This window comes from Thunnus maccoyii, chromosome 18 (genome assembly GCF_910596095.1).
Source record: "Thunnus maccoyii chromosome 18, fThuMac1.1, whole genome shotgun sequence".
Lineage (NCBI taxonomy): Eukaryota > Metazoa > Chordata > Actinopteri > Scombriformes > Scombridae > Thunnus > Thunnus maccoyii.
In genome coordinates, this window is record NC_056550.1 from 30,021,651 (window position 1) to 30,031,650 (window position 10,000).

Below are 10,000 nucleotides of genomic sequence, written 5' to 3' on the forward strand. Positions count from 1 at the left end.
TCAAACTGCACAGCTGTTAATGATACTGATGATACACTGTTACCCTTCATTACGCTGCTATTTGTGTATTTAATGGCTCCACTTACAGCTGCTCTGCTGACTCACACAGGGTTGCAGGTCTTACTGGTGTTGTGCAGATCTTACTGGTGTTGTGCAGATCTTACTGGTGTTGTGCAGGTCTTACTGGTGTTGTGCAGGTCTTACTGGTGTTGTGCAGGTCTTACTGGTGTTGTGCAGATCTTACTGGTGTTGTGCAGGTCTTACTGGTGTTGTGCAGGTCTTACTGGTGTTGTGCAGGTCTTACTGGTGTTGTGCAGGTCTTACTGGTGTTGTGCAGGTCTTACCGGTGTTTTGCTGCATGACGGCAGATGTTGAAGCCTGATGGAGTTCAACACTGTTAAATCACACAGATGACTTGAAGTGTAACTACTGATACTGACAGAGAGACTGTTTGTTTCTGTCTTATTCCTTCATTTTTTTTTTAATTCTGTTGTTTTGTATCAAAGTCAGGTTTCATATGACCTGATGAAATTTGACAGAACCTGAGTGCTGAATATAAGACTCTTCTTCTTTTTCAGAAGGCTTTTTAATAGATATCTGTCTGTTTTAATTTGTGACTTTTTTGTGCCACCTCTCTCACCTGGCATTCAAGATTTGTCAGAAATCTTTTTAGTTAACCTCACAAAGGATGCAGCACTATAAATATAAAGCAAACGTAACTTCCAGAAATAAACATCGTCTTTTATTTGGGCCAGTATGGTGGCCCATTTTACTGTCTGAGTCTCAAGTTGAAGCATTTTGGTCTGTTAGGTGACAGAATACAAGTGTAGAATCTAAAAATAGTACAGTAGTGAAACGTTTGGGAGGAAAAAATCCATAAAGAGTCTCAAACATGATCTGCAGAGACAGACTTTGCAGCACCTGGCTGCGGTCGAGTGATCGATTCTGTCCCACCCGTAAACTGATCAGATTCTTTTACATTTTATTTGTGAGATAACTCATCTCTCCTATAATACAACAAACTTCTTCTTCTTCTTTACTGTGCAGCTCTGCTGTTCTCATGTTGCTGGAATAATGTTGAACTGTATCATGTGACTGTTCTTCTGTCTTGATTTCACAGAAGAGCCAAACTCCCAAATCAGAATCCAAGAAGGTGACCTTCAGCCTCAAGAATAATAACAGCTGGTAAGAAACTGCATGTAATGATTATAGTAAATATGTATTGTGTGTATATATATATATATATATATATATATATATATATATATATATATAATGCTACTATACAAGTAACCCTGATGAGAGGGGCTACATGCAGAGGTTGTGGGATATATGGATGATGATTGATGAGGTACAACGAACATGCTACGGCAAGGGGGAGCCAGGACGACAGGTCAGAGGGGAGATATCATCATCCTCCCCACACTCCGAGATTGGGTACCAAGCCCTAACGACCTTAATACAAGGGCAACTGACCTAAGAATGACTATCATAACTAAGCTGGACACCCAGCACCCCCGTAGCCGATTACCAAGGATAAGTGACAAAGTACCCTCTGAAAGTCTGCTAGAGGATGTGAATGCAGCGTTACGTACTATCCCTACTAGGACCGTAACCGAGACCAATCAGCTGATATACACCACAGCAACATGAGCCTAGAGATGCTTGGCTACAAGATGAACACCATGAGCCACAAATAGCATTACCCTCCATGGAGAAGGAGGCTGGAGGCCAAGATCAAGGCGACATGGAGAGAAGTTAGTCAACTCTCAGAGCTACAGAAAGGTGTGGGGATGACAGGGATACCCAGGAAGTACAACAAACTGTCCAGACCTGAGGCACTGGAGACTGCCAAGCAAAGGCTCACAGCTCTGGCTACCTGCCTGAAGACATACACAGGAGAAGCAGAAGCCAGGAGAATAAATAGGATGTTCTCCACCAAACCATCCAAAGTGTACTTTAAGTGGCAAGGTAATAACACAAGAACAGATCCTCCCAGGGCTGAGACTGAACAATACTGGAAGAGCATCTGGAAGAAGGAGGCATCACATAACACCAATGCTCAGTGGCTAGTGGATCTAAGAACAGACCACAGCAATCTCCCAGAACAAGATCCAGTAACCATTACAATGGCAGACATCCAAGAGAGTGTCATGTATGAAGAGCTGGACAGCACCGGGCCCAGACATGATCCACACCTACTGGCTAAAGAAACTAACTGCGGCACAAATGAACCAGCTGCTGATGGATGGGACGCACCCAGAATGGTCAACCCAAGGGCGGACAGTCCTGATCATGAAGGACCCCCAGAAGGGCACGATCCCATCCATCTACCGGCCAATAATCTGCCTCTGTACAACATGGAAGCTCCTGTCAGGCATCGTAGCGGCTAAGATGAATAGGCACATGGCCCAATACATGAGCAGGGCCCAGAAAGGAATTGGTAGTAATACCAGGGGAGCTAAGCATCAGCTACTGGTCGATAGAACAGTCACCCCAGACTGCAAGACCAGGCAGACCAACCTGTGCACCGCTTAGACTGACTACAAGAAAGCCTACGACTCAATGCCACGCACATGGATACTGGAATGCTTGGAAATGTACAACATCAACAGAACACTTAGAGCCTTCATCAAGAACTCAATGGGGCTGTGGAAAACGACTCTGGAGGCCAACTCAAAGCAAACTGCACAAGTTACCATCAAGTGCGGCATATACCAAGGTGATCCACTATCCCCGCTGCTGTTCTGCATAGGCCTGAACCCCTCAGCCAGATCATCTCAAAGAGTGGCTACGGATACCGGTTCTGAAGTGGAACAACCATCAGTCACCTCCTCTACATGGATGACATCAAGCTGTATGCCAGGAATGAGCGAGACATCGACTCACTGATCCACATCACCAGGATCTACAGCAACAAGCGGAATGTCATTCGGACTAGATAAGTGTGGTCGGATGGTATCGAAGAGAGGGAAGATGATCAGAACTGAGGGGGTTGAGCTACCAGAAGGCAGCATTGCAGATGTTCAGGACAGCTACAAATACCTTCGGATCCTGCAGGCGAATGGGAACCTTGAGGAGGCCACAAGGAAGTCAGCCACAGCCAAATACCTACACAGAGTAAGGCAGGTCCTGAAAAGTCGGCTGAATGGGAAGAACAAGATACGGGCCATCAACACTTACGCCCTGTCAGTCATCAGACACCTTGCTGGTATAGTAAGCTGGCCAAAGGAGGAGATAGAGGCCACTGATATCAAGACAAGGAAGCTCCTCACAATGCATGGAGGGTTTCATCCCAAGTCCAGCACCCTGAGACTGTACACTAAGCGGAACGAGGAAGGCAAAGGACTGGTGAGCGTCAGAGCCACTGTCCAGGACGAAACAACCAACATCCAGGAATACATCAGGAAGATGGGCCCCAAAGATGACCTGCTAAGTGAATACCTCAGGCAGCAGAAACCCGATGATGCAGAGGAGGAGGAGGAACCATCATGGAGGGACAAGCCCCTACACGGCATGTACCACCGACGGATAGAAGAAGTGGCTGATATCAAGAAATCCTACCAGTGGCTGGAAAAGGCTGGACTGAAGGACAGCACAGAAGCACCGATCATGGCAGCACAAGAACAGGCACTCAGTACAAGATCAATAGAGGCGGGGATCTACCACACCAGACAGGACCCCAGGTGCAGGCTGTGCAAAGATGCTCCTGAGACAGTTCAGCACATAATAGCAGGGTGTAAGATGCAGGCAGGAACAGCGTACATGGAACGCCATAACCAAGTGGCTGGCATAGTGTACAGGAACATCTGCACTGAGTATGGGCTGGAGGTCCCAAGGTCACAATGGAAGACACCTCCTAAGGTGGTTGAGAATGACCGAGCCAAGATCCTGTGGGACTTCCAGATCCAGACTGACAAACTGGTGATGGTGAACCAACCAGACATCGTGTTGATCAACAAACAACAGAAGAAGGCAGCGGTGATAGACGTAGCAATCCCAAGCGACAGCAACATCAGGAAGAAGGAACACGAGAAGATCGAAAAATACCAAGAGGAGCTAGAAAAGATATGGGGAGTGAAGGCAACAGTGGTGCCAGTGGTAATGGGAGCACTGGGGGCTGTGACCCACAAACTGGGAGAGTGGCTCCAGCAGATTCCAGGTACAACATCTGAGGTCTCTGTCCAGAAGAGCCCAGTCCTAGGAACAGCTGAGATACTGCACAGAACCCTCAAACTCCCAGACCTCTGGTAGAGACACCCCCCCCCCCCCCCCCCCCCCCCCCCCCCCCCCCCCCAGAAGGGTATGTAGTCTGTCATTCAGAGCATCTTCAGTTTATTTGTTATTATAATTGTGATTTAAAATGACGGACTGAACCTTTAATTACACATCTACAGCTGCTGTCTGAATGCTGCTTTCAAGTGCAGCTCGTTCATTCAAGTTTTCAAAGTCAAGTGCACTCCACATTCAAGAGGCTCAGAGACTACAACAGACTGTTGCTAGGAAACACACAAAAACATTCAACAGGTTTCCTCATCTTCATCATCATCATCAGTGATCATATTGATGACTCACCAGGACGATGATCTCGGTGCACTGACTGTAGTTTCCTCGAGGAGCCCAGCTGCCGTTCGACTGACACTCTCTGTACACCTGGTCTGAAGACACACACACACACACACACACACACACACGCACACACACACACACACACGCACGCACACACACACACGCATGCACACACACACACACACACACACACACACACACACACACACGCACGCACGCACACACACACACACACACACACACACGCACACACACACGCACGCACACACACACACGCATGCACACACACACACACGCACACACGCACACACACGCACGCACGCACACACCACACACACACACACACACACACACACACAATAATGGAATAAAGATAATTTTATTAAATCAATATGTCCAATAACAAACTAATAGAACTAAAAGTGAGAGATTTAGAAGAAAAGTTTAAAGTTTGTTCTATAACAACATATTTCTATAATAATGTATATTTTATATTAAAACATATTTCTATAATAATGTATATTTCGGTAACACTTTTTTAAACCATTATTTATTTCAGGGGAGTTTCTCTGAGAGGAGGCTTCTGTTTTTCAGGAATGTCCTGATCATATTCACACCTGGAAGCTGCCCAGTACAACCACAGTCTGACCTGCTGCCACTGGGCAGCTCCATTAGAGCAGCTGGGGTTAGGGGCCTTGCTCAAGGGCACCTCAGTGGTGGTAATGAAGGCAGCTTCCTCACTTTCCCAGATTCATCCTGCCGGTCTGGGGATTGAACTGATGACCCTCTAGTAACAAACTCACTTCTCTAAGCTTTATCTGTCTGATGTGTCAGTGTGTAATGTCTTATTGGCTCGTAGTGATGAACCTACAGAGAATTATATTTATATTATAGAGTCTGCAGCTCCTCCTCTCAGCTTTATGGAGCTTTATAGTGAGTTTCAGCTCATTGTTTATCTGTCCGGCTGCAACTTTACTGTTCTGGTTCACTCTCAGCGCTCTCATAGCGTCGTTTTGGGTCGTATCAGGCAGCTTTACACTACCTGCTCAGCACCAGACGGCAAACAGACAGAGTTAGCTGTCGACTAGCTGGTGAACATAGTGGAGCATTTAGCAGCTAAAGAGCCAGATATTTCCCTCAGGAGTTGGTAGAGAGCAAAAACAGCTAAAAGAGAGTGAATATTGGACTTTTATTCACCAGGTGGACAGAAACATGAATGATAATGTTGCCCCGTAACTGCTGGATGTGGAAATAAGCAACAGTTTGCTGACAAGTTCAACATATCAACTTAAAGCTGATGATGAGTCAGAGTTGTGATCACTAGTTGTTTCTGATGGAAACATCAGTTATTAAGGTTCACTCAATGGCTATTCTGGAGCTTTTGATCAGGTATCATAGAGCTGTAGATTGTTTTGTTTTGAAGTTCAAGAATGAAAAAAATGTTAATATCGAATCAATCAATAACAAGTGAAAGTGATCAGATTGTTCCTGAAGATGAGAAACTCCCACACTGATGACTGATGAATTAATTGATCTGTGAGCCATAAGCATCTACAGTGTTACTATGACAACAGCAGGACTGTAATGTGGCCCCCACACTGTCACTGCCCCCCCCAGAACAATAAGTCAAGGTTCAGCTGCTCTGCCAATCAGTGGCAAGAGAGGGAAGAGAGCGAGGGTATTTCTCTGGGATGATGATGATGAAGGAGGCGGAGAGAGACATGAGCTACAGCTAGTTTACAAGTGACTCACACACATACACACACACACACACACACACACACACACACACACACACACACACACTGTAATTTGTCCATTTGGCAGGAGAAACTCAGATCCTCCTCCGCTCAGCTGCTCGCTGTGTTTCTGTACATCAGTGAGATCACGCAGTGCTCAGCTGTGATTGGTACTAATAATAACAAAATGACTAAATAAATACCTAAAGTGAAATTTGTCTTGACATTTGTTCACTTGGATGACACAGGAACAAGTTGAACATGTGCAGTCTGTCCTTCAGAGGCTGCTGAGAACCAGTTTCACGCTTTCCTGCTCCACTCCTCATCCTCCCAGACTCTTCACACCAGTTTGTGGTGGAGGTCGACACCGTTGGAGCGGGTCCCAGCAGTCTGTCCATTGTTCTCCTACAAGCTGCCCCCTGCAGAGGATCTACGCAGTGACCGAACTGTTACCCTTCAAGCTAGCCCTGCAGGAGTGGAGGCAGCTGTTTGTGGTCTGGAACGACCACAACAACCTAGAATACATTCACACGGCCAGACGGCTGAATTCCTGCCAAGCCGGGTCGGCGACGCTTTTCAACTGGTTCAACTTCACCTTCGTCTGCCACTCTGGCTCGAAGAACACGAAACCAGATACCCTTTCCCGTTTGATCCAGACCAGTGACTCCCCTGCTGACACACAGTCATCCTTACTGTTGTTGACATTACAACATGTGTTCTGCCTTCACAGATATCGTCTTCTACCTTTGTAGGGTCCAGATCCACTAACAGACAGACAGGTAGAGAAATAAGACAGGTACGTACTGGTGGTATTGTAGTGGATGCCGTTGAACTGCTCAGGACAGGGTCTGGAAATCAGCTCTCCAGCTGCACTGCGAGGCCAACAGGTTCCTATACCGTCCACAGACAGGTCACAGTACAGACCTGCAAACAGGCAGACTGTGAGTTTGTGGATTTTATATTGTAAAATAATGCATCTTTTAGATGCAGTAAGCTTACTGAGAGTGTACAGATTTAAACATATTTTTATTGAGTAAAATCAAACACTTCCGTGGATATTCCCCCCCCCCCCCCCCCCCCCCGGCGCTCTCACTCCCTCACCTGCTTCACAGTAAAACCCTTTCGGTCAAAGGAATCTGATGAAATTGAGGTATGAATCATGGACGTGTTATTAGCTGTTATGTAGCAAGAAGGAGCTTCAATCACACATGGTACTCTGAAGTAAACTCTAATATTCTGGGGTACTCCATGGTATGCCTGGGTAGTCCTTGATGGTCCTGGGTGGTCCCAGGTGGTCTGGGGTACCTGAGTGTAGTGCTGGATTGTCATTGTAGTCCAGGGGATTTGAGGGTATTCCTGTGTAGTCAGGGTAATCATGGGCACTTAGGGGCACTCTTGTCCAGTTAGTGTAGTCCTGGACACTCTGTAGTCAGAGGGAGTCCTGGGATTTTACAAGTACTCTTGTGTAGTCAGGGTACTTCTAGGTACTAAAGGACTCATCTGTTGTTGTGGTTATCCTGGCCACTTAAAGTTACTCTTGTGTAGTCAGGGTACTTCTAGGTACTCTTGTGTAGTCCTCGGTTGTTGTGGTTATCCCAGGTGCTTAAAGGTACTATTGTGTAGTCAGGGTACTTCTAGGTACTCTTGTGTAGTCCTCGGTTGTTGTGGTTATCCCGGGTACTTAAAGGTACTCTTGTGTAGTCAGGGTACTTCTAGGTACTAAAGGGTACTCCTCTGTTGTTGTGGTTATCCTGGGTACTTAAAGGTACTCTTGTGTAGTCAGGGTACTTCTAGGTACTAAAGGACTCCTCTGTTGTTGTGGTTATCCTGGCCACTTAAAGTTACTCTTGTGTAGTCAGGGTACTTCTAGGTACTCTTGTGTAGTCCTCGGTTGTTGTGGTTATCCCAGGTGCTTAAAGGTACTCTTGTGTAGTCAGGGTACTTCTAGGTACTCTTGTGTAGTCCTCGGTTGTTGTGGTTATCCCAGGTACTTAAAGGTACTCTTGTGTAGTCAGGGTACTTCTAGGTACTAAAGGGTACTCCTCTGTTGTTGTGGTTATCCTGGGTACTTAAAGGTACTCTTGTGTAGTCAGGGTACTTCTAGGTACTCTTGTGTAGTCAGGGTACTTCTAGGTACTCTTGTGTAGTCCTCGGTTGTTGTGGTTATCCCGGGTACTTAAAGGTACTCTTGTGTAGTCAGGGTACTTCTAGGTACTAAAGGGTACTCCTCTGTTGTTGTGGTTATCCTGGGTACTTAAAGGTACTCTTGTGTAGTCAGGGTACTTCTAGGTACTCTTGTGTAGTCAGGGTACTTCTAGGTACTCTTGTGTAGTCCTCGGTTGTTGTGGTTATCCCGGGTACTTAAAGGTACTCTTGTGTAGTCAGGGTACTTCTAGGTACTCTTGTGTAGTCCTCGGTTGTTGTGGTTATCCTGGGTACTTAAAGGTACTCTTGTGTAGTCAGGGTACTTATAGGTACTCTTGTGTAGTCAAGGTACTTCTAGGTACTAAAGGGTACTCCTCTGTTGTTGTGGTTATCCCGGGTACTTAAAGGTACTCTTGTGTAGTCAGGGTACTTCTAGGTACTAAAGGGTACTCCTCTGTTGTTGTGGTTATCCTGGGTACTTAAAGGTACTCTTGTGTAGTCAGGGTACTTCTAGGTACTCTTGTGTAGTCAGGGTACTTCTAGGTACTAAAGGGTACTCCTCTGTTGTTGTGGTTATCCCGGGTACTTAAAGGTACTCTTGTGTAGTCAGGGTACTTTTAGGTACTCTTGTGTAGTCCTCGGTTGTTGTGGTTATCCTGGGTACTTAAAGGTACTCTTGTGTAGTCAGGGTACTTCTAGGTACTAAAGGGTACTCCTCTGTTGTTGTGGTTATCCTGGGCACTTAAAGGTACTCTTGTGTAGTCAGGGTACTTCTAGGTACTAAAGGGTACTCCTCTATTGTTGTGGTTATCCTGGCCACTTAAAGTTACTCTTGTGTAGTCAGGTACTCTTGTGTAGTCCTCTGTTGTTGTGGTTATCCCGGGTACTTAAAGGTACTCTTGTGTAGTCAGGGTACTTAAAGGTACTCTTGTGTAGTCAGGGTACTTCTAGGTACTAACGGGTACTCCTCTGTTGTTGTGGTTATCCTGGGTACTTAAAGGTACTCTTGTGTAGTCAGGGTACTTCTAGGTACTAAAGGGTACTCCTCTGTTGTTGTGGTTATCCTGGGCACTTAAAGGTACTCTTGTGTAGTCAGGGTACTTCTAGGTACTAAAGGGTACTCCTCTGTTGTTGTGGTTATCCTGGCCACTTAAAGTTACTCTTGTGTAGTCAGGGTACTTCTAGGTACTCTTGTGTAGTCCTCTGTTGTTGTGGTTATCCCGGGTACTTAAAGGTACTCCTGTGTAGTCAGGGTAGCCCTAGGTATGCTGCCTTAGGGAGCAGGTAATTCACACTGTCCTGAGGTAGTTTAGGTTAGTGCTGTTTGTTCAGGGTAGTCCCCTGTGGCCCAAGGTAGACCAGCACTCCAAAGTATTAAAGGTTGATCTTGGGCAGTTCAGAATCAGTAGTCCCGGGTAACCCAGAGGGATCCTTCATGTGTCCATCCAGTTTTAACCAAAACTACAGACAGTACATGTCCCTAAGTAAGTGAAGACTGCAGAAAGCTGGACCCGGTTGTTTACTGATGATACTCTTGTTTATATTAC

General features: G+C 46.0%; 1 protein-coding gene across 1 annotated transcript in view; it reads right to left on the reverse strand.

Moving 5' to 3' along the window:
• Positions 1 to 10,000, reverse strand: part of crhr1 (corticotropin releasing hormone receptor 1) — a 46,254-nt gene that overhangs the window by 13,805 nt on the left and 22,449 nt on the right. The window contains exons 4-5 of the mRNA XM_042393713.1: positions 7,113 to 7,232; positions 4,576 to 4,658 (exon numbers count right to left, since the gene is read on the reverse strand). Of these exons, the coding sequence (XP_042249647.1) occupies positions 4,576 to 4,658; positions 7,113 to 7,232 (203 nt within the window). The remainder of the gene's footprint in view (positions 1 to 4,575; positions 4,659 to 7,112; positions 7,233 to 10,000) is intronic.